Source organism: Uranotaenia lowii, chromosome 1, assembly GCF_029784155.1.
Source record: "Uranotaenia lowii strain MFRU-FL chromosome 1, ASM2978415v1, whole genome shotgun sequence".
NCBI classification, from domain to species: Eukaryota; Metazoa; Arthropoda; class Insecta; order Diptera; family Culicidae; genus Uranotaenia; species Uranotaenia lowii.
Genome location: NC_073691.1, coordinates 95,921,769 through 95,947,606, shown reverse-complemented (window position 1 = coordinate 95,947,606; position 25,838 = coordinate 95,921,769). Strand labels below are relative to the sequence as shown.

Sequence of the window (25,838 nt, the reverse complement as noted above, 5' to 3'; positions counted from 1 at the left end):
AAAATGTAAATACAGCTAATCAAACCATGAAGCGTGATGTGTATATAATTCTTATTTTTTTATCCAAATGGTAATAAGATAACTTTTAATTTGATTACAAATATAATTTTTCAATATTCTAAGTTTCTTCAGTTCTTCCTACAGTTCAATTATAAGAATACGTATGGAATAATGGAATTTTATATAGGCGGAAAAAACGCCTGTATATATGCTACATCATAACAGCTGTTGAAATTATGAAGCTTCTTGAGTCGAATATTTCATAAAAGCCTTTTCGAAACTTTTCTTTCAACAAAACTTGTATGCAAGCTTTGATATGATTGAAATATTTCACATCTTGCTGAAAACTGCCTAAAAATGAAAATTTTGGCCATGGTAGCTTCTTTCTAAATATTTAAATCTAAAAATTCACAAAAAAGGAAAGAATGGAACATGTATACTCATCTTAGGCTCGTCCCAGTGCTCTCCTCCAGTTGAATGTTCGGTAAAATGCGTTGTTCCGGAGGGCGTAGAGCTAGCCCCTCTAATCCAGCCTTTTATGCTTTGCTAGAGATCCGGCAATGGTTTACTTCGGTTCATCCGGAGGTTTCTGCCTAATGGAACAGCCGACAGATTTCCGGGAGGAATGAAAATTGGCATGGTTTGGAGCTTGGGCATCAGGTTGAAGAAGCTGATGGAACGATTCTTGATTCGAACTTTTTCACTTTTTACTATTTCATGAATTTTTCACTTTTTCGCTATAAAATTTGGCAGGAGCGAAAACTTTCCACTTCCTAGTCAAGCAAGGCCTACTAATCACTCTCTCGGATTGACAGTTAATCACCTGTCTATTTCTAATTAACTTCGACCTTTTTCTACCAGGTCGAAACGAATCCTGCTGCCGAGCTGGATCGGGTTTTACTAGTTTCAACTTGCTTCATTGAACAACGCACTGACTAAAGCATGGATCACGCAAAATCTGGACGCATTAAAAAGGGTCTATCTCGGAGTCATGTAAACGAAAAAAATTTTTTTTTGTTATCAAAATGTAGGGTTTTTATAGCACTTCAAAGGAAAAATAAGAAAAAAAATTATTTCGATGTTGTTTTGAGCTGAATCTTCTGACTTCATTCCAAAGTCTGGGGTACCCCAAGGCAGCAATTTGGGTCCTTTGTTGTTTACGCTGTTTTGTAATGATATCAACTTGTTGCTCATTGGATGTCGAGTTCTCCTGTACGCGGACGACTCAAAAATATTTTTAGTCATAAACAGTAAAGCTGACTGTTATGAAGCAGTTGCATCGTGTTGAGGAGATAAAGGATCTTGGCGTTTTGTTGGACAGTCAAATGACTTTTAAGCGGCATTACTCTGTGGCACTCGAGAAAGCTAACCGAATGCTTGGATTTATTATACGTTTGAGTAAAGAATTCACTGATCCACTCTGCTTGCGAGCTCTGTATTGTTGCCTGGTGCGATCAACATTGGAATCTGCGAACCTAGTATGGTGGCCTTTTGAAGCTTCATGGACAGCGCGTTTTGAAGCAATTCAACGTTGGTTCGTTCGTTATGCTCTTCGTGAACTACCTTGGGAGAATCCTTTAAACCAGTGGTTTTCAAAGTGGTCCCTACCGCCCCCTTGGGGGCGATGAGAACTTCCAGGGGGGCGGTGAGCTCAATGTTGAAATTTGGGGGGCGTTGGAAAAGCTCAGGGGGCGGTGAGGTCGTAATCCACATTTACACAAATCACGAAACATCATAAATTTCGAATAACAACGAGTAAGTGCGATGCAAAAAATGAAATTACGTTACAAAACTAGACACCAGGTTGAAGACTAAAATATTTATGATTTCATAGAGCTGCAATCAAATTTTTTGTTCTAGTATCTCAATAATTATTTATTAATGTAACTAAAAGATTTTTTTTAATTGTCCCTGATTTTGTATACGCTCTAAATGTTGCTCTTGTTTGGGAAGAATATTTTGGGTTATACTCAAACAAGAACAATTTTAGATGGCAATGCATGATATTGAAATGTATTGTCTTCAAAAATCTGATAAACAGAAAATACCTTTGAATAAATCTGTATTCAGAGGCGTTATCTGTGATTTAGTGATGGATTTTCTTTAAAAAAATTGTGTAAGAACTATTTTAGGTTAGAGAATTTTTATTTTAAGTTCTTTTTCGTTCATCTCGATTTCAATCGATGCACAATACCAATTATGCCATTTGGCATGGATAAACTTTTAATCTTTTTGGTTATCACGAACATTGCCTGGATTTAGTTATTAAAATCTTATTTAAACTTTAAGACCCGTGAATGCTGCATAACATTGAACAGAACTCAAATTCAAATATCGAGAAGTAATACTATTCTCACGTTATTTTACCGGCTTTACAGTATTTGTATTCAACAATAAAATTTAGTTTTCAACACTTATGCGAATTAATCTATATATATAAAAATGAATGTTTGTCTGTCTGTCTGTTCCCTATAGACTCGGAAACTACTGAACCGATCATCGTCAAAACTGGCATCTGAGGGTTTTTGAGGCCGGGGATGGTTTCTGTAATAGTCAAAACTCCATCCGACTTAAGGAAGGAGAGGCTTCCATACAAAATTTGTAGTTTTTCGAAACAAATTAAAGTCATGACATCCATTTTCTTGAGATTTTTTTTCCTTTGGGCGGTTTGTTTTTCGTTTCTATGGTCGAGGCGTCGCGATCCAACGTCGCAAAAGGAAAGTTACCCAGGCATAGCATACTGATCAGTAGGAATATTTTGGCGCGTATTTCTCAACCAAGCATATTTTCTTTGAGGGGTTTGTTTTTCGTCTCCATGGGCGAGCAAACGTCGTCGCGAGAGGATAGTAACCAAAGCACACTATTCATTGATTGCTGGAAAATTTAACAATAAGGCGCCTGTTTCTCAAACACGTGGGGCGATATGCAACCTAGATGTGTTTTTTTCTTGCTTATTTGATTTGTACACAGCACGTGGTAATAAATGACGCCCAATCGAATCAAAACCAATTGAAAGATTTGCAAAAATACTTCCATATTTAGTTCGTGTTAATGTAAAGCTTAGTTCTTTTAGAAATGGGACACTTTCATTTGCTAATAGCTCGTTAACTAGTTATTGGATAGTAAAAATTTGAACAGCATTTTGTTGCCTGTAAAAAGTACTATTCGACCTATTTTTTTCAAAATTTAAAATTTACGCGTTTTTGAGATATGTACGATGCTTGAGAAAAAGAAAAAAAAATTTTTGCACAGATTCCTTTAAAATTCGTCATTATCAAATTGATAGCTGAAAAAACCGTTGATTATTCAAAGAATTACTGAGCTTATGTGGTGGATAAGTATGCAAACACTGTCAATAATGTCCACAAAGTTCAAATCAAGCATTGGAGTGAAGCAGATGATCGGCAACAACGGTTAAGGATCATCAAGGAATGCAAGTCTCATACCAGCATTTTTAATTTTCAATAAACGAAAAGCTAAGGGTAGATCGCTGAAATGTCCAAAACAATTTTCTCCGATAAGCTGAAAGTGTTGCCTAGTGATGACTCATTGAAATCCAACCTCAAACAGCCATTTTTTGATAGTTCCAAAGCTCTTAAGCTGTAAAACCGGTACCGAAAAAAAAACGTTCAAAAATGTGATAAAAAATAACCAAATTTGTTCATTTCGAAACAACTGTATCCACTAAAATGCTTCCAGTTTCCAGGTTCCAGAGAAGTATTGGACCAAAAAGTATCAGAAATTGAAGAAGGAAGGTGAAGCCACCTAAAATATAGATTTTACAAAGTATAAGTTGGAGAAACTGATCAATACCATGACAGAAAAAAGTGTGCGCCGGCCAATGGGAGACACCAAGAATAAAGTAGAAATTTCTTTTACAAAAAACGGTAAATATTTTTTTTCAAATTTTTTCATGAAATATCATAACATTGCCTACTTTTCCTTCATAGAAAGTATTTCGTTCAAACGAATGGTTTTTGAGATACAGGCATTTGTAACTGTCCCATTTCTAAAAGAACTAAGCTTTAGGTAGCATTCGACTTTTCATTCAAGAAACATTAAAACATGTTCAAACGTTCAACTTTTTCTGTTAAAAAAAATTAAAAATTTTGTTTTCTTCTACAAATTGTTTCTTCGGCCCAAATACACAACTGAAACGAATTTAGAAATGAAAATGGGAGCTTTTTATTATAAATAATTCTGAAAAAACAATCGTACTTTTTGCAAACATACCAATTCAAGTACGTACTTAACATGACAAGTGTTTTTGTGTTACATGGCTGCATAAAAGAGACTTTTGATCCGCTTCGTTTTTGAAAAGCGAGACTTTATAACTGATATTCAACTGGACGCAAAATTTTTAAGAGAAATTTTTAGTTTACCCTTAAAGTGTTAAAAACAATATTCCCTTCTGTCAACTTACACGGTGGGGCAAGGGCAAACGTCGAACTTTTAAGAAATTCATCTTCAAAATGATTCAATATGTTGGATAGACCAGAAGGGGTATTCCAAATGTTGAAACTGCACCGGATATTGAAAATTCTTAAATGTCTTTGTAAATGAAGGTCATTCCCTTTGAACAGCATTCGATTTTAAATCCATTACTCTGACGCATCTTTAAATAAGCTTTGCATTGACACTTGCCCCAATATACGGGACAAATATAAACTTAGAAATTTGTTTTTGCCTACATTTTTGAATATTTGACTTTCAAAGAGACTTTCAAAACTTATTTAGTGATGCAACTGACGTTTTTTTAAATTTATATGTTTACCGTAGTAAATTTATTAAAAATAAAAAGAAATTTGCACTGTATTTTATACATAACTAATTTAATATATTTTTCATTACCATGATAAGTGCTGTTTGGGTATCGAGCCGGTTAAATTTGCCTACCTTCTTCAAGCAGTGGGGGACAAAATTTAAAAATATGGGAGAGTTCCCATGTAAATTTAAGATAAAGAGCTTTTCAAAGAAGGGACCATATTTAAAAAGGTTTTTTTGGGTACAGAGTACAAATTTCAGATATTGAAAAACGAGTTTAGAGATCAAGTTTCAGTAAATAATATATACCATCTTTGAATTGCAATTCAGAACTGCAGCTGCAGCTCTCATTTTAAAGTTGTTGGTTCTGAAGTATGATAAGGTTTGATTTAAAAAAATGCTCTCTAAAATCTAAATTTGAATAAATTTTTACAAATTAAATTTATTTCCGGAAGGTGTAGCAAAGCACAACGGGTCAGCTAGTGGTAAATAAAAAAATTTGTTTACCAAAATTTAAGATATATGATTTTATATAAAACTTATTAATCAGTTAAAGTAAGTGTTCAGGAAACTTTAAATAGAATTAAGTGTTTACTGGAGGTTTGAAGCAATATAAGGCCCTTGGAACCAAATGGATGTACTTTAAGGTAGCCAGATTTGCCAAAACAAACTAAATAAAATCAAATTGTGTTTTTTAAATTTTTATTGTTACTTCCAAAAAGAATTTTTTTTGAGCAAATTTTAAGGAAATAATCATGAAAAGTTTTTTGAATACCTGAATAAAAACTGCTGATTAATTATGACGAAAAATTTTTTTTTCAAGTTTTTTTTTACTTGATTTTTTGTTAAGAAATTCCTAAGTTTTGAGAAAATTTGCCTGGATATTTTTGGTCTACAATTTTGGAATCAAATGCCCGGATTTTGCCAGGTTCTTAGATAAAATATCTCGGATTTATCTGGCTCGGGTACGTGCTAAAAGCGAATAAAAGCAAATTTTTAGAAAACACGCTTTTAATTTGTTATGTTTGGTAATTTTCCATACATTAAAAAAAATGCTGTTTTCAATGCAGAATTCAAATAATATTCTGAAAATCTGAAAAATCAAGAAATATAGTTCGAAATATAAGAATCGATTAACATTATTAAATCAAAATCGATCATTTTCACACTTATAATACCCTTTTAGCTCTGAGGGCCTCATATAAATTTAAATGAATTTTGAGTTAAGACTTACAACAACATCAAGTCAAAAGCTAATGGCTTTTTAACTATCTAAATTTTCATTTTTTCAATAAATTTTCTGAAAATTAGCTCAGGGGGGCGTTGAGTTCAAAAATTTTGCAAAAGGGGGCGGTGAGTGAAAAAAGTTTGAAAACCACTGCTTTAAACCTACCGCCATACGCTCATCGTTGTGCTCTGCTTGGACTTCATACGTTGTCGGATCGTCGTTCCATCGGTCAATCGCTGTTTGTGGCAAAGATGCTTCGAAACGAAATTGACTGCTCCTGGCTACTATCTCGCTGTAATATTTATGCTCCAGAAAGAACTCTACGTAATAGAAACTTGCCCTCCCTGGAACCTAGAAGCACGCGATATGGCAGTAACGACTCTCTCCGTTCCGCAAAAATATGCTTTCTACGTTATTATGCTGTCTTCGACTTCAATGTTTCCATTTCAACTTTCAAACGCCGTATTGAATCTGACTTAAGTGACCAACAAAGAAATCAGGAAAAGTATCGTGTAATGTACAAATAATATTAAGTAGATCATTAAGACACCTAAATATGCCAGATGATTTTGTATCAAATAAACAATAAACAATAAACAAATTTCGAACTTTTCGTCGAGAACCACTCAGCATAGTTTGGACACCCTATTCGCTGACCTCAGCGGCCATTTTGTTCAACGATCTCTTCATCTCTGTTACATCCTGAGTCGTCCTACCATTCTTCTTCATCTTCTGCTTGACAATTGCCCAAAATTTTTCGATAGGGTGGGATTGAGGGCAGTTGGGTGGGTTGATGTCCTTTTCGACAAAATGCCAGAATTTTTTCAGTACCTATCCGGGCCGGACAAATCCGGGAAGTTTTTTATAAAAACCTGGCCAAATCCGGGCATTAGATTTCAAAATTGACGACCGAAATTCGGGCAATATGCGGGCAGATTTTGTCAAAACCCAAAAATTATTCAACTAATATGTATCAAGAAAAAAAATATTGAAAAAAAAGTTTTTTCATCAAAGTACATCGACAGATTTTAAGTCGTATAAGAGGCTTCCAAAAAACCTTTCATGATTAGTTTTTATAAAACTTGCTCCAAAATTTCGTTTTGGAGGCATAAATTATCAATTTTTAAAATACTATTTGTTTTTTTCTGTTTTATTTGCCAAATAAAGTGAATAAATCCGGGCAACATCCGGGCATTTTCCAATGAAATCCGGGCAACCGGGCCGGGCCGGACTGTTCCCAAATTTTGTATGAAATATCCGGGCAAACCCGAATAAAACCGGGCAATTTGGCAACCTTACTTTAGTGGGATTGAGGGCCGCCGTCCGCAGCTGTAAATACCTTGCCAGATCAAACACTTTCTTGCCAACTTATCGGCAAAAACGAATTTGAACTTGGCGGTTATGGTTATGGTTATGAAATTTTCAGCACTGATAGAGGAAACATTCCAAAACGAAGTACTGTGAAAACATTCCAGATCCGACAACTAGGAGCGCTATGGTATAATAAACAGAGCGTCCAGATTTTGGATGATCCATGCTTTAGTTTCGACCTAAACATTGGCTCGTTGAACATCTACCAGTTGACAAAAACCAGTTGAAATCGATTTTTACCAACGATTGAACGAAGCTAGTGTTCTTTTCCGAGTTTCAAAGGTTAATGTTGTTACTAATACGAAACTGGACACTCGAAACAAAAAAAAAACTTTTTCCAATCGGGACGACAGTGTTCAAATTTTCTTATGCATTGTGAGGAAGATATACGATTCCTAGAAATGCAAAGAGTTCCTGGTAGGCATGGATGTTTATTAGGTTAGATCGCAGATAGGCAGCAGTTAGAGAAGGATGAAAGAAATAAAAACAATGCGCAGAGAGTACGGAAGGTAAGTGGAATGTTGTTTGATTTTAATGCTTCTCATTTGTTTTCTTCATTTTTATAGAAGCGTTTGTTCAATATGATTTATCCTCATCGGAGTCGTCGTCACTCGTGTCTGAGCTTGAAGCTCCTTTCGATTTCGTATCAAATAATGTTTCTACAGAAAATCCAAACAAACGTTGCAAACAAGACATTCTTATTCCTCGTTTGGTTGCAGCGATTGATGTTTGTAATATTTCTGAACGCAGTGCGGTTCAAATTATATATGCGGTGAAAGAGTCGCTTGGATATGAATCCGATGGTTTTGCTATGAGCAGATCTTCGACACAATGAGTTAAGAAGACAAAGCGGAAAAATATTGCAGCGAATCTTAAAGCGGACTTCGATAAAGAAAAATTTGGACACTGCACTATACACTGGGATGGAAAAATCCTCAATAACTGTACTGGTACCGGAAACAAGATCGCTGTGCTATTATTGGGCCAAGAAAAGCTTCTAGGGATGTCTGCAATTGCTGGTGGTTAGGGTACAAACCAGGCTAATGCAGTCAAAACATTGTTAGAGGACTGGGATTTGACTGACATGGTATGTGTTTTGTTATTTGACACAACTTCGTCTAATATAGGTAGGCTGAATGGGGCTTGTGTGTTAAAAAATCAACTGAAGTTGAAAAAGTGACCATACATAAATTACTTCTTTTCAGGTAAAACTTTCAATCCCGAGGTTTCCTTATTCAAAATGTTTGAAGTACCGTAAAACGGGGTAACATTGATCACCGGGGTAACTTTGACCAACAAGAAACTTTTCCACATTATCATCAATAGCTCAGTCTATAGTTTGAATTCTTGAAAACTGTTTTCTACGTTTGAAAGCCTATTAATTGAGTATCAAATAGGCAAAATTTGGTTTGTATTTGAAATTTTTTTCTGTTAGTAAAAAATCTAATTTCAAAATCTTAAAATATCTCTTTTTTCAAGGCACGCAAACAAACAGCTCTCCTGATGATTCCAACAAGCTTTTAGAAGCAAACGGGTTATTTAAGGTGAAAGAACAACTTCTTTTCTTTGTATATGAACAGTTATAGTGCTATTTTTATAGTCATTTAATGATATATTTTTTTGATATTTAAAAAATAAGGACATTTTCCAAGAGTAAGCCCGTATTGGAAAAATGGATAGGAACCCTATCAAATCGTTAACTTTGAAGAAAAAAATGAAAATGGAAATAGTGGGATGGTCTAGGGGAATGTGTGAAGGTAAAATTTCATTTGTATTTTGAAGCTCTAACTATTTTGCAATTATAAATATTTTTGCCCCTAAATGTAGGCAGCATATTAGTTCTTTTTTCGATAATAACTATTTTTGAAATAAAACGTTAAAAATCAAGGTTAAATTGATAGACTAGCATTTTTAAATATTATGAAGGTGTTTTGAATCCTTTATGATCAAGAAAACGCGTTAAAACCGTCAGAATAAAGACTGATCAATGTGACCCCAAAGCATCAAATTCTGAACAGCGACGAAAACGATTTTTAAATCAAATTTAAAGAGGTCCAATAAATTTCTGCATCCATGTTTTACGTTCATAGGAGTCCAGTACTGGTTTTAAAAATATAAAACATGTCATATTTCCCTTAACAGTAAAAATAATCGAAAAATATTGAAAAAAGTGATCAATATTACCCCGGTTTACGGTATCTGTTTTTAATAGTGAATTAGTTCGTTTTTATATAATTCAGCAGAATTGCTAGAATGGTACATAAAGCAGCTGAAGGAGCTTGCCATCATGCAAGGTGGATGAGCAAGGCAATTTATTGCCTAAAAATATTTTTATTTAGGGAACAATGTGGACTTCAAACCAACAAATTTTCTAAATTAGGTGATACTTGTTTGTTCATTGTTTCCGTTTATGTGAAAGCTTGGTACCTGACTGGAATTTCACAGAATGCTCCACAACAAGATCATCAAGTTATTAAGGATTTGCTTGACTGTAAAGACGAAGGCATAGGATAAGTGGTTTAGGAAAAATTTTAAAATCATTTATGATACTTTATGTCAAAAAAGTCAACTCAAGAACTTAAAAAAACTTGTGATAAAAGATATGAATGAATTTAGAAATTTGACGTTGTATGATTTGAATAATTAAGAATCGCTTAAACTTTTCGATCGGTACGATGTACCAAAAGGTTTTTTGACAATAAATCCTGAGCATTGGAAGACTAACAAAGAAGTCAACAAAGGGCAATAACGTATAAGAAGTTTAAAGATAGTAAATGACACTGCAGAAAGAGGGGTCAAGTTTATTTCTGACTATAACAAATTTCTCACCCACGCCGAAAAACAAATTCTTTATCGCAAAACTTACCAGGATCAAACAAAAACTCCATTGTTGAAAGCTGTTGAAAACTCTTTTTTCTAATCACAAAACAATGCAACAGTTCATAGTTTTTCAAACATTTCTTTTAACTTTTTGCAAAGATATTTGTTATAAAATAAGCTACAACTTTGCTGAGGACACAAACTTTCTACCTGTTATTCTCATTGTGTTACAACGCGATCAAGTTAGTACTAATAATCCACCTATACACCGTTCACGATATATCGATGAAATGCGAAAAAACAGACATTCAATTGCAAATAACTCACCACAGTCACCTCGTATCGTGTCACAATCTTTTACAAACTTGTTTGTCATTGTTTGAAATACAATTCCTGAAATTTTGAGCTTTCTAGCATACTGGAAACATGTTTTAGAACACAAAGAGTGAAAGTATGTCGATTTTTCATACATTTTGCCGAAAACCTCCATACAAATTCAAGTCCTTTGTGCCTGCGCGTGCTTCTGCTAAATGATCTGAAACATTCAGAAAGTCATTTTTTCACCTAAATGCACCAATCTAGGAGGTGCCAGATAGGGTGTGATTTTCCATGAGTGGAAGAAATAGTTGATTTTATAGTGATAAAGTCAAGTTTTATTCTGTTTCATTTGTTAAGTCGATTTGTTTAGTGTTTGAACCAATGTTAATCAAGGTGGTATAATGAATAGCGCGATGGATCAATCGAATTTTCAATTTTTAATTCAAGTGCACTGATTGCTTCGTTTTATTTTTGGTGGTGTGATGACGGACATGATCCGGACATGATCCGGACGATCATGTGTGGATCACATCACAACGCTACGAATAATACTGGAACAAATCAACGAATTCCAGGACTCTCTTCTGTTAGTGTTCGTTGATTTCGAAAAAGCATTTGACCGACTGAACCACGAAAACATCTGGGCTGCTCTTAGACGACGAGGGGTCCCAGAGAAACTAGTCCATCTCATCGAAGCACAGTACGAGGCTTTTTCGTGCAAGGTCTTGCACGACGGTGCCTTGTCCGAACCAATCCCGGTAACTGCTGGAGTGAGACAAGGATGAATTTTGTCACCGCTGCTCTTGACTGGATCGATTGACTGTAGACCAAACCGAGGATTGTCGTGGAATCCTTCAACCATGGAGCAACTGAACGACCTTGACCTGGCAGACGATATTGTTTTGCTCGCCCAAACACAACAAGACATGCAGAGCAAACTCGACGACCTCACCGAAAGCTCCAAGGCAGCAGGTCTCAAAATCAATGTCGGAAAGACCAAGCTATGGAAATCAAAACAGAAAATCGTTCCAATTTCGTGGTAGCTGGACAACAGGTTGAGACAGTGGAGTGCTTCCAGTATCTTGGTAGTCAGATAACGCCTGATGATGGTACCAAGAAGGACATCGAAACCCGGATCAGAAAAGCCCGATTTGCGTTTGCGAGTCTCCGAAACATCTGGCGGTCACGCCAGATCTCTCTACGAACTAAGATCCGAATCTTCAACTCAAACGTCAAATCCGTATTGCTGTACGGGTGTGAAACTTGGTGCACATATGCGGTGACGACGCGAAAACTGCAAGTTTTTGTGAATCGCTGCCTGCGGAACATCATCCGCGCTTGGTGGCCTGGCAACTGGATCTCAAACGTTGAACTTCATCACCGGTGTCATCAAAAGGCGCTAGAAATCGAGATTCGGGAACGTAAGTGGAGATGGATTGGGCACACGCTGCGAAGAGATGAAAACGAGATTTGCAGAGAGGCGCTTGACTGGAATCCAGATGGGCATCGAAGAAGAGGCAGGCCCAAAAGCTCGTGGCGGCGAAGTCTAGCCGCTGAAATCCGCACAGTTGACGAGAACCTTGGCTGGCAGCAAGTGAAGACGCTGGCTCCGGATCGCCAGCAGTGGAGATCTTTTATCTCAGCCCTATGCGCCGGTCAATCGGCGCTGGACCCTTAGGTAGGTAGGTAGGTGTGATGACGCCAACATGGCTGTTGAAGAGCTTTAACGAAAGTGCGATGTAATTTTTCGGAAGAAGATAGCGCTGTTATCGTGTTAAGATTGGTTTGAAAAGATAGATGGCGCAGTGTTTGCTTTTTCAGAAAAAGCTTCGTGTTTGTATATTGTGACCGCTGTAAATATTTACTTTACAACATCAGAACAAGATAAGTATATGTTGCTTTTAATTTCTAGTCTAAACAACACTTTTTTGGCATGTTTCTCTGTTTTCTAAAGAAACTTGTGGAAATTATCAGATGGTTATATGAAATATTTGCTAAGTTGACGAAGGTAAACAACTTTCGAATGGTTCACGTCACAAAAGCTTTTATGCAGTTTCGTTGAGTTTATGTACAAGGTTGCCAAACTGGAAGAAACATTAGTATTCCACTGATTTTGGGGTAATCCCTGTTTTTCATAAATGTAGAACTTAAATCATCAAATATGATATTTGATCGTAATACACTAGAATAGTTTACAGGTTATAAAAAAATTAGAGGTTTAAATTTGAATGTGTCACAAAAGCGTTAACATGGATTTTAAAGCTAAATACATATTTATTTATTCACTAACCCAGTAAACTTAAGATGGTACATTTTTTTTTTTGCAAAATCAAGAGATGGTGTGGTTTACGTATCTGTAAATGTTCATGAAGGGCTAGTTTTGTTTTCGACACTACATCGTGTAAAGAAACGTTCTCATAAAAATTCAATCTTCAGTTTACGTCATTTTCTCGACTGGAATAAAATCAAAAAAGATAGAAAAGGAACAAACCAAAAAGAGAAATTGCATTTTTGCATTGCCCCCATTTTTAACTAGTGCAAGGTCAAGGTTTGACATTGTAGCTTTATCAAAGTCATTGTACGAATCCAAGTTTATTTATTTAAATCGCATAGACCGATTCAAGTGAAATTAAGGTTTTAAGTAAACGGAATTCTTATCTTATACGAGTGGCTGACTAAACTGTCAGCAAAGGACATTCAACTATGCCCAATTTAATTCAAGAATTGATATAATATCACACCATTCAATAAATCCTATAGATATTAAGATATTTGATTTGATTCGTTCGTAAAAAAAAATTATTCCGTAGAAGCTAATCCTAATCATGCAGATGGCACGAGAACCGTTATGAAAGTTTGAAGGATGGTGATAACATTATAAGAGTTCCGATGATTTTTTGAAGCGCGTTTCGAAACATTTTAAGAGAAAAAATATGAACTATTATCTCAAGCTTATTCTGTTAACAAACAAATGTTTCCATGAAATGAAACAAATTCAGTGATTAATTGTTTTTAAAATCCTTATGTTAATCTATACAATAATTGGCAGGTATGCAATGAACGCTGCCGGATTGAATGCTTGTTTTAAAGGGAATAAATGGTCAAACTGGTTGTTTTTGTGAATTTAAGCGGTGTTGAAGTGAAAACGTGTTATAGCATTTTTTTTTTCCAGTAAATTTTTTAAAATGTTTTTATTGCATCGTCAAAATCTTTCAAAACAAGGTCTTTTTATTATCAGTGTTAGTGTTGTGAAACTACTTAGAATGAATTATTTCCACTCTTTGTTTAATAATAGTATCGCTGCGTGATTAACATCGGATGTAAAATGCTTATATTTTTCAATTTTTGACTCAGTGCACGATCTCTAAAAGCCCCTTCCATTTACAACAAACATTATTAATTTTTCCAAACAATTAATTTGAACATTTTAAAATACGACAGAAAAACTTTGAACCGTGAGTACATTTAAAAAAACAAGTGTTTTTCACCTCTACTACTGTATTCTTTGGAATAATATTTGTGTATATTTAAAAATAATGAAAAATCAAACGAAATCTCGATGAAGATTCAGGACCCGTCGCTGAGTTTTATCATTCAATTTTTTTATACAAATTCAGACAGCGCCGCATAAAAAAAAATTCAATGAAATCTTAGCGGATCGAGAATAAGATCAATCATGATTGCAAAATACACCCTGATGATATTTTTATTTACCCTTAGACTGCTCATTTAAAAAATTTCTTCAACATTTTGGTGATGCTTAAACTTAAATTATTCGTTTTGGCTGTTCGAGTATGCTAGTTCCAATTTGTTGTACATTACAGTATCAAAGTTAAAAGTTTGAATACCACCTCACTCATTTAGAAAATTAGGCCAAGTGAATTTTGTCAACAATTTAAACGGATTTTCTCTGTAAACTGTAGGAGATAAGGATAACAGGTTAAAGTAGAAAGATCCATGCACTTGTCAAAAGTGTTTCCAGATCATATCCTTTTACCCACATTCCCAAACAATTTTTGTTTGCTAGGATGCAGAGGTAACCTCGGTCCTAAAGCGCAAATTTATGTCTTTCATCCCTTTCTATTTTTTTCCTAACTATCTATTGACTACTAGGACGTGGCCGGCGCCGTTATTGATGATCAAAGAGAGAGAGCATCCGTTTTGTACATTGAGAATGAGCTTCTAATCCCAAGAACCATTCTTTTGACCTTTGTACAAAATTGGTGGCCTCGGTCAATCACGGAGTAGCAACCATTGGCGATGTGGAACTCGTTCTACTGAGCCACGCCTGCGATCATGGAATTCGAAATTAATCAATTGAGATTGAGAATATCAGAATAAATATAAATATATGATTAAAACAAGAATGTATAAAATTTCCATATTTATCAATATCTATTAGTATGTTTAAATAAAAATTATAGTTTCGAGCTCAATGATTTAAGGTGGATGTGAGTAGTCAATCAAGCTAAGCTAAGCTAAGCTAAATGCACCAATCTAGGAGGTGCCACGTTGAAAAAAATGTTGTAAAAATCATCCCATACAAATTTGGACCAGTCTAGTGTACATACATAGCGTGGATGTTTTTTTTTAATTTGTCTCTAAACCGGCCAGTTAGATCAGGGATACAGTTGCTCTTAGTCAGACAAGCCAAATATTGTGCCCCAAAAATAAACAATACTCACATGACCATGCTCTCAGCCGTGGCAAAAAGTCGTTCCAGAAAGCACACGACGTCGCCATCGGACCTCGGCCGTACTTTTCCCCCCGCAAATCGTCCTCACCTTCCGCATTGAATATGAAATATATGGGATTTTCTTTCGTATACACTGGCCAATGTTCGCCTTCCAGCGCCGGATTTCTGCAACGACAAATCAAATTTAATTTCTGACAATCATCCCAGTTTGCAGAAACCTTCCGACTCACCCAGATCTGGAAAATTCACTAACCGATAAGACCATTCGCCTACTGAGGTCGCGTTCTCGTTGCCTGTACTGCAGGGATGTATTCATGGGCTGTCCAAAGATGTATTCCACTTCATCCCCGTGCAGAACACCCATCCATTCACCCCACACGGATGTGCTGGTTCGCTGTTGAGTACAAAATTATAATTTAATTGACAAAGCTTTTATCTAAGAGAAAACACTCGGGCTCGGTTGGGCTTACGTGAGTAAAGTAGTAGTAATAGACGGAGGCTCCCCTTTCAGTTAACCCGAGTGCAAATTCATTCGTTGGGCAGATGAAGAAATGATCGCCTACTGCTCGTCCCACTTGTTGCTGGTTCTGGTAGCCATCGTTACCACTTTCCCAACCGGTGTACTGCAAGAAAATGGAATAAAAATTATAAACTGTGGGCTGGCTTTATTAATGTGTACCCCTAACTTTGTTTGAGTAACAATCGCTACAAGTATAAAAAAAATGTTCAGAGCGTTTACAAATTATTGACCTTTAAATTCGTGTAATGACGCAAAAGAATATCTTTAAAAATGTAATTCAGAATCAAAATTTAGTTTTAAAGTTAAAACATATAATTAAATAACATCACATACAATCGGAATAAAATTTTAAAATCAGAATTTGGAATCAGACTGTAACAACCAAATTCCAAATCAGAATTAACAATTTCAGATGTGAACTGGAAATAAGAATTCCGAATCAGACTACAGAACCAAAGTTCAGAATCAGAATTCAGAATCAGAATTCAGAATCAGAATTCAGAATCAGAATTCAGAATCAGAATTCAGAATCAGAATTCAGAATCAGAATTCAGAATCAGAATTCAGAATCAGAATTCAGAATCAGAATTCAGAATCAGAATTCAGAATCAGAATTCAGAATCAGAATTCAGAATCAGAATTCAGAATCAGAATTCAGAATCAGAATTCAGAATCAGAATTCAGAATCAGAATTCAGAATCAGAATTCAGAATCAGAATTCAGAATCAGAATTCCGAATCAGAATTCCGAATCAGAATTCCGAATCAGAATTCCGAATCAGAATTCCGAATCAGAATTCAGAATCAGAATTCAGAATCAGAATTCAGAATCAGAATTCAGAATCAGAATTCAGAATCAGAATTCAGAATCAGAATTCAGAATCAGATTTTTTTTTTTTTTTTTTTATTAATTAAATTCTTACATCTAAGTTTACATTTCTCACCTGTCATCTGTGCTACAAATCCTAACATTTCTTCCTACTCAAAATTCAATCTAGTGCCGAACTCTTTTTCGAAAATCTTCCGATTTTCCCATCGCAATTACGTATTTCTTTTTTTAAAACAAATATACTTGCATTCGGAAAATGTTTCAGACAATGTGAAATCCCTCGAACACACCACCACAAAATCGCTTTTTCATCTTTATTTTTATCATCTATGTCTACCAGCAAAATATCTTCCATGTTACTTATTTTTTTGTTACATTTTTTATAGACAACTTCTTTTATCCAATCAACCACTTCCTTTGAATTTGTACATTCTGATATCCTGTGGTAGTTGCTATCCGGCATTGAGCAGATGTCACAATTACTATTATTTAACCGACCAATATTGTAAGCAAAAAGCTTTTCCTTATTTGGAATTATATTATTCGTGAAAGCAAACATATTTGACTTATCCTTGGACGAAATAAACGGTTTATTGATATTTTTCCAAATTATGTCCCAATTTGTTGAAGGAAAATCTTGTTTTACTTGAGGAACAATACTTTTTTCTAGAATAAAATCATTATAAATTAAGGCACAAGTATCCAAATCAGTTTTTGTTTTCAAAACATTTGCAGCTGCTATCCAATCTCTATAAAAATATGGCAAATTTTGAGGTTTAGAGTAATTCAAAATATATAATTCATCTCCGTCGCTACTTTTATTGTCTATTAATATATTTTTGGAAAATAAAGATTTCATTTTGGAATCAGGATCTACCAAGTTCAAACCGCCATCCGTAGCTTTCAAATATAATTGTTCTCTATTTACTTTAAATATAAACCCTTTCCATAGAAACTTTCCGATGGCTACTTTAATTTCTGCAATATGCTTGTTAGATGCGGGAAATATCTGAGAAATATACCATAGTTTTGATAACACAAAAGCATTTAACAACCAGCACTTCTGAAAAATATCAAGATTCCTTGTTCCATGCGCATGTAAGAAGAAATTTATAGTTCTTATTATTCGGTCGTAGTTCTGAGTTGTTATATTTGTTAACTTACTGTTGAATTCTACTCCGAGAATCTTAACAGAAGCAACCTCTTGGATTAATTGTGGGCCAATTCTACAATTATTCAATCTTAGAAAACTGGATTTATTAAAATTTATTTTAATTCCTGCAACTAATTCAAATGTACTCAAAATTTGCATCAGCAAGCCAAACTCTGTATCATCTCTAACGAACACGTTAATATCATCAGCATATGCGATAGTTTTTATAAACTTGTTATAGATAAGAACCGGAGGAATGTTATTAGCTATCTTTCGCAAAAGAGGTTCTATGTACAGCGTGAACAATATCATGCTTAACGGGCATCCCTGCCTCACTGACTTTTTAATCGCAAACTCATCTGTAAGGAACCCGTTGAAAAGAATTCTAGATTTTGCAGAACTATATAAATTTTTTAGACATTGGATAAACGAAGCAGGAAAGTTAAACTTTTGTAGTATTGACCACAAAAAATTATGGTTTACATTGTCAAAAGCCTTTTGTAAATCTACACTGACTATTGCACCTTTAAATTTGCCTGTCTCACTTGCCTTCATTATGATTCTTCTTAAATTTAGTAAATTTTTAGTACATGATCCATTTGGTCTAGCCGCAGATTGCTCAGGACCAAGAATGTCGTTCAGAAAAATACTAGTTCTGTTCGCCAAGACTTTCGTGAAAAGCTTATAGTCAAACTTATCGGGCGAAAATTGTCTATGTCATGTTTAGATCCTTTTTTGTGTATCAACGTTATAATTCCTGAACTGAAACCAGATGGTGGCTGTATATTTCCAGATAAAAAATCATTAAAATTTTTAACTAACTCTTCTTTTAACAGATCAAAATGTTTAATATAAAATTCATATGGCAGTCCATCAGGACCTGGTGTTTTTTTCTTTGAGCATTGTTTTAACGTTAAATGAATCTCTTCTGCTGTAATGTTTTTAACCAGCTCTCTTTGTTGATCTGCTGACAATTTTTTCGTAATCTCATTTAAAAAATTTTCATTTGGACTATTGATATTATTTATAGTGTTCTCTTGAAACTGATTTGAAAAGTGATCGTAGATTTTTCTTTTTAATATAGATGGGTCATGTATAAGCTGATTATTCACCATTAACCGTAAATTACCTGTTTTTACATATCTTTGAATGGTAGATGAAATTTGAAAAATGCTTATCGTTTCTTTTTGTACAAGGCTGAAATCGTCTAATTTACTGCAAAAACATTTTATTCTATTTGATTCTATTTCCATCAGTCGCGCTTTTACTAAATCAATATCTTTTTTTACATCTTCTCCCTGACAGCTTCTGTTTTGCAAATTAATTAAAATACTATAGAAATAATTTTTCTCCTGAATCGTTGCTTCAATTTGTTTCCAGTTTTCAGTTTTATATAAATACTTTGTTTTCGGTTTTACAACGTTGTTCCACCATTCAGCGCGATTACTACAAAATAAAGGTCTTGCCTTCCAATTTAAGTAAGCACTTTCAAAGTTTTCGTTTACTTGGATATTTTCCAAAACTAGTTTATTTAGTTTCCAATAACCTCTGCCATAGATGGACACTAAGTCTTTTTCAAATTTTGTCTTCATAACAACTGCACAATGATCTGAAAAAGGTACTGATATGGTTTCAGCATCAATTACTGTTTTCAAAAATTCTGATTGTACATAAAATCTATCAAGCCGTGAGTTTGAGTGCAATCTTGTAAATGTGAATTGATTTTTTTTTCATGACTAAAAGAGCATCAAATAAATTGAAACTCTCAACAACTTGTTTTAAACCGTTTGAAAATTTTTTTACGCTACCCGTTGAATCAGCTGGATTGAGAATGCAATTAAAATCTCCCCCAATAACCGTTTGAACCACCCCAGGTTTACCAAAATGTACAGCCAAGTTAGTCGTGAAAAGATCTTCTCTCTCTTTACGTTTATTGTTTCCCGAAAAAGCGTATATATTTATGTAATTAGTGTTTCCAATAACAACGGAAATAATTCTACCATTTGGATCTAAAATAACGTTAGAGTATTCGAAAGATTTCCTTATCAAAATTCCGGTGCCCATCCCTTGAGAATTGATATTGATAATGGCAAAATGCGATGGAACAAACGAAAGATTCTCATAGCAAAGCTCCTGTAAGAAAACTAAATCCAAATCATGATTCCAAATTAAATCTCTAAGTAGATTTTGATGTATAGTTGTTCGGGCGCTATTCAAGTTAATTGTGGCAATCTTTAAAAAAAAATTCATATCGACAAAAAAAAACTATTTTGAACTAACAATTGCACAACAAATTATGAAAAATTATCATGAAAAACTAGTAAAAATTACTAAAACCTATTTAAAAAGAATTTAAAACTTCTACAAAAATTTACAAATTAAAAAACTAACTAACAAACTTAGCACTACTAAAAACAGCTCCATTTAATCTTTCGATTCTCCAACACCCACCTCCCCAACTTTATTATTGCTCTCCGCCACTTTTCTTTGCTTCGACCTACCTCTAGTCAGCATACTCTGCGCCATGGAAATAGTTGGCGTCGAGACGCCACCTCTCGCTTTGGGATCGGCATCAGATGATGTTTCGGATTCGGTTCTACCTTCGCTCTTGTTCGTCACTCGTCCACGCTTCGTTCTTTTTGCCGCAACCTGTCTGAAGCCCTCCTCGTCATCGGCATCATTCGCCGCCGACATTTCGCCATCGGAAAGCTCCACCAACTCGGATCGTTCGTCACCTTGTTTTCCGATAAAGCTCTGTTCATCGGTTTCCGAAACGATTTTCCCTCGTGCTTCTGCTTTCTCCGTGTTGTTCGGTTTTTCTGCTGAAATTCCGCTGTCGATCTGGCTGTGCTCGGGCATCGTTGTGCAAACCGTTTTATTGGAACTGTCGGTCTGCGGTGCTATACCCGATTTTTTTTCCTATAGCATTGCCCAAAACAACCATACCTCCTTCGTCTTTCTTCTGCTTGTTTTTGAAACTTGGGAACCAACGACTTGAGCCAGCTGCGACTGCACTGTAACTTGCTGGAGCGTCTTGATTTTGGTTAAGTCGATCGTTAACTCGAGCACGTTTTGGGCAGTTGACCTTGACGTGATCTTTGCTGCCACAGACGAAGCACTTATGCTGAAGCCCATCGTAGTACACACGGGCCTGGTAGTTTCGTACATGTATTGTGGACGGAATCTCGTTCTGGACCTCCATGTGTACACCTCTGACCGATGTCCAAATGGGGAAGCCGGTGTCCGCTCCGTATCTTTCTCGTACCATTCTTTGGATGATGCCAAACTTAGATAGAACATCGGATATTTCGGCGTCTTCAATCTCAGGAGGGAGATTAAAAACTCTAACATATTTGAAGACGCTAGAAGCAGCAGAAAATGTAACGGTAGTTGATACGTTCTTGTCATACTGGAATTGCATGGATGTTGGCAATCGCAGTAGGGCTTCTTTTAGTTGTTCTTCCGTCTTAAACTTTACATAAATGCAATATTCCTTTGGCTCTTTATACATAGCCAGTAAAGTTTCTGAAGACAGCTGCATCTTCTGCTTCATGCATTGGAAGATTCCCAACTCCGACGGTTCCTGTTTTCCTGGTCCGAAATATATACGTAATGAGTTTGCGCGTGCTTCCTCCATCTTGTTTTCGTATAATAGTGTTCCGATTTAAGATGATCACTGCTCTAAACCGAACAATGATAAGCCTTCAAGATAACAGTAGCTATAGCTACACACGCGAAGAATAAGCCGTTCGATAGTAAAAAGTCGACTGTTCAAGTCGGCGTCTCAAGACGAACTCGAATCAGAATTCAGAATCAGAATTCAGAATCAGAATTCAGAATCAGAATTCAGAATCAGAATTCAGAATCAGAATTCAGAATCAGAATTCAGAATCAGAATTCAGAATCAGAATTCAGAATCAGAATTCAGAATCAGAATTCAGAATCAGAATTCAGAATCAGAATTCAGAATCAGAATTCAGAATCAGAATTCAGAATCAGAATTCAGAATCAGAATTCAGAATCAGAATTCAGAATCTGAATTCAGAATCAGAATTCAGAATTCAGAATCAGAATTCAGAATCAGAATTCAGAATCAGAATTCAGAATCAGAATTCAGAATCAGAATTCAGAATCAGAATTCAGAATCAGAATTCAGAATCAGAATTCAGAATCAGAATTCAGAATCAGAATCAGAATTCAGAATCAGAATTCAGAATCAGAATTCAGAATCAGAATTCAGAATCAGAATTCAGAATCAGAATTCAGAATCAGAATTCAGAATCAGAATTCAGAATCAGAATTCAGAATCAGAATTCAGAATAGGAATATAGAAACAGAATTCAGAGTCAGAATCCAGAATTAGAATTCAGAATCAGAATTCTGGGATCAAACTCTATATGTTGGTGCGTGTTTGTTTCATGTTTTCTAAGATCTAGGCAATGCTGAGTCTAGAAATAAGACAGACGTTTTTTAAAATAAAATAGATCTCAGAAAACATGAAACATACACGCAACATCATAAAGAGTTTGATCCCAAATGAAGAAAGCGAACGCTTTTTTGTCAAACAAGTCGTTTTCCAACAAGTACACCAGAATCAGAATTTAGAATCCAAATTTGGTATCAGAAACCAGAATCAGCCAATTTCTGCTAGATTCTGAATGCCTCTCCAGTTTTTTGATTATTTTTTTCTCGTTGAAGTTTTCCAATTTTCCAATATTCGCATAAAAATTTTGGTTGAAAATGTTGATAGGGTTTGAAAAATGGTGATTGTTTCCAGATCGTAAAGAAAAGATGACTGACTTTATTTATAGATTTTTGTTCCTTGAGCAGGGGCTCAGTCAGACAGTAAGAATGAATCCCCAGTAACGCTCTGCCAGCACATTATTTCCGCATACATATGTTTACTTCTCTCACCTGGAAAATGATGGCCTCACGTTCCGGTTCCGATGCCTTGCTGAAGATGGTGTTCATTATTTCCAAGAACTTGTCTCTTGGCAACGAGGTGGCAGCTTCTTTCTCGAAATAATCGATAAAGTCGTACAGCAGGAAGTAGGTACCTATTGGCGAAAAGGAATAGAACAAAATCGGAAAATAGACTTAGATTGTTTATGACAAAACAGGACCTGCCCGTGGACGAAAGGTTGACATTGGATTATTTTTAACTATCTGCGTGCCCGTGCCTGAGGCGGCCTGAAGTGTGCTTCTTTTTTTATAAATAAGAAAAACCTTCAATCATGGCAGCTCATTTAGTTTGTTAAGTGTAGTTGATCTTAGCGCTAAATACTGATCTCTTATGCAAATTCTAACAAGTAATATGAATAGCATTTTTTTTTACTCGATGTTCTATTGACATCCAACACTTTTTTTGTATGATATGTTATCGGATTCTCATCTTTTGAATAAAAATCAATTATAAACATACATGCTGCATGTGAAGCTTCTATCATTTTCCACAAAAAGCCTGAAAGCTTTAGGTCAAACAGCAGATCATAGGTAAAAATATGAAAATAAAATATTTCAAATCGAATCAAATAGGAGTACGTCGATTTTTACGACAATGCCCATTGGTAAAAATTAATTGTTTTTCAAACATCTCGATACTGTTCTATACTTTATCCTTCTTGGCTAATTCACAAATTTTGAATATGTGATTTATTTTCCCAACATATTTTCTAACTAAACATCATACCTATCACGCGAAATGTTAATCAAGCTTGATCTCGATTTGCAAAGCCCTCAACCTCGATTCAATTACCTCAACCTTTTTTTTGTTCCTTCAAACAGATTTGTCATGTTATTCTTCAGATTTCCAAGCAAACCGAATGCTCCAATTTGCTGCTGGTTAGCTTCAGTTTTCTCGCCCAGAAAACCAATCACATCTCTGTGGTGGCTTGATATTTGAGGTGGATACTCCTGTGGAACACAATAGAGAAGAAACGCCACCGAATGATTCACCGCTTCTTTTTTTATAAGGTGAGTTTTTCTCCCATAAGCGTGTCTGGGCCGGGTGGCCGACCAGGAAATTTCAGAAGGTCAAAAGTGAACTGTAAGGTCCACACCGCAGCCGATACATGGATGAATCCGGTCCTACTTTTCTTATTTCAGGCACCACGAGTCAAGGGAAATGTTTGGTATTATGGTGGGAGGGCGAAGAAAAAGAATAAACATAAGACGAAATGCAGGAAATTTCTGCAAGGTGGTTCAGTAGTTTTTTGATTTCTAAATCTTAATTTGAAACGGCGTGATTTTTGTAATTTTTGTAATTTTTGTAACTTTTGTAATTTTTGCATTTTTTGTTATTTTTGTTATTTTTGTAATTTTTGTAATTTTTGTAATTTTTGTAATTTTTGTAATTTTTGTAGTTTTTGTAATTTTTGTAATTTTTGTAATTTTTGTAATTTTAGTAATTTTTGTAATTTTTGTAATTTTTGTAATTTTTGTAATTTTTGTAATTTTTGTAATTTTTGTAATTTTTGTAATTTTTGTAATTTTTGTAATTTTTGTAATTTTTGTAATTTTTGTAATTTTTGTAATTTTTGTAATTTTTGTAATTTTTGTAATTTTTGTAATTTTTGTAATTTTTGTAATTTTTGTAATTTTTGTAATTTTTGTAATTTTTGTAATTTTTGTAATTTTTGTAATTTTTGTAATTTTTGTTATTTTTGTAATTTTTGTAATTTTTGTAATTTTTGTAATTTTTGTAATTTTTGTAATTTTTGTAATTTTTGTAATTTTTGTAATTTTTGTAATTTTTGTAATTTTTGTAATTTTTGTAATTTTTGTAATTTTTGTAATTTTTGTAATTTTTGTAATTTTTGTAATTTTTGTAATTTTTGTAATTTTTGTAATTTTTATAATTTTTGTAATTTTTGTAATTTTTGTAATTTTTGTAATTTTTGTAATTTTTGTAATTTTTGTAATTTTTGTAATTTTTGTAATTTTTGTAATTTTTGTAATTTTTGTAATTTTTGTAATTTTTGTAATTTTTGTAATTTTTGTAATTTTTGTATTTTTTGTAATTTTTGTAATTTTTGTAATTTTTGTAATTTTTGTAATTTTTGTAATTTTTGTAATTTTTGTAATTTTTGTAATTTTTGTAATTTTTGTAATTTTTGTAATTTTTGTAATTTTTGTAATTTTTGTAATTTTTGTAATTTTTGTAATTTTTGAAATTTTTGTAATTTTTGTAATTTTTGTAATTTTTGTAATTTTTGTAATTTTTGTAATTTTTGTAATTTTTGTAATTTTTGTAATTTTTGTAATTTTTGTAATTTTTGTAATTTTTGTAATTTTTGTAATTTTTGTAATTTTTGTAATTTTTGTAATTTTTGTAATTTTTGTAATTTTTGTAATTTTTGTAATTTTTGTAATTTTTGTAATTTTTGTAATTTTTGTAATTTTTGTAATTTTTGTAATTTTTGTAATTTTTGTAATTTTTATAATTTTTGTAATTTTTGTAATTTTTGTAATTTTTGTAATTTTTGTAATTTTTGTAATTTTTGTAATTTTTGTAATTTTTGTAATTTTTGTAATTTTTGTAATTTTTGTAATTTTTGTAATTTTTGTAATTTTTGTAATTTTTGTAATTTTTGTAATTTTTGTAATTTTTGTAATTTTTGTAATTTTTGTAATTTTTGTAATTTTTGTAATTTTTGTAATTTTTATAATTTTTGTAATTTTTGTAATTTTTGTAATTTTTGTTATTTTTGTAATTTTTGTAATTTTTGTAATTTTTGTAATTTTTGTAATTTTAGTAATTTTTGTAATTTTTGTAATTTTTGTTATTTTTGTAATTTTTGTAATTATTGTAATTTTTGTTATTTTGTAATTTTTACAATTTTTGTAATTTTTGTAAATTTTTTATTTGGAGCCATTTTTGAGATGAGAGGATGCCGCCACCTTAGATTTCAAGATGGCGTCGTACAACGAATTTCGACTTCTACTCGTTTACTCCTTTCACTCAATACCCATATTGTGGATGTTTCATGAGGTTTTTCAGTAATTTACAACTTTGAAAAGAAAAGCGAAGGTCGCCATCTTGGATTAATGATGGCGTCAAGCAACTTTTTTTTTATCCTACAAGTTGGGCCCTTTTATTCAACACAAATATTGCAGAAATATTTATACCAATTCCGGTAAT

At 33.8% G+C, this 25,838-nt stretch overlaps 1 protein-coding gene across 3 annotated transcripts in view; it reads right to left on the bottom strand.

The window, feature by feature from the left end:
* The window catches only part of LOC129738747 (acetylcholinesterase), an 84,564-nt gene that overhangs the window by 16,005 nt on the left and 42,721 nt on the right, over window positions 1–25,838 (bottom strand). For all 3 annotated transcript variants that reach the window (XM_055730009.1, XM_055730017.1, XM_055730023.1), the window contains exons 7-10: window positions 22,613–22,755; window positions 15,668–15,820; window positions 15,428–15,591; window positions 15,187–15,362 (exon numbers count right to left, since the gene is read on the bottom strand). In XM_055730009.1, coding sequence (XP_055585984.1) covers window positions 15,187–15,362; window positions 15,428–15,591; window positions 15,668–15,820; window positions 22,613–22,755 — 636 coding nt within the window. The remainder of the gene's footprint in view (window positions 1–15,186; window positions 15,363–15,427; window positions 15,592–15,667; window positions 15,821–22,612; window positions 22,756–25,838) is intronic.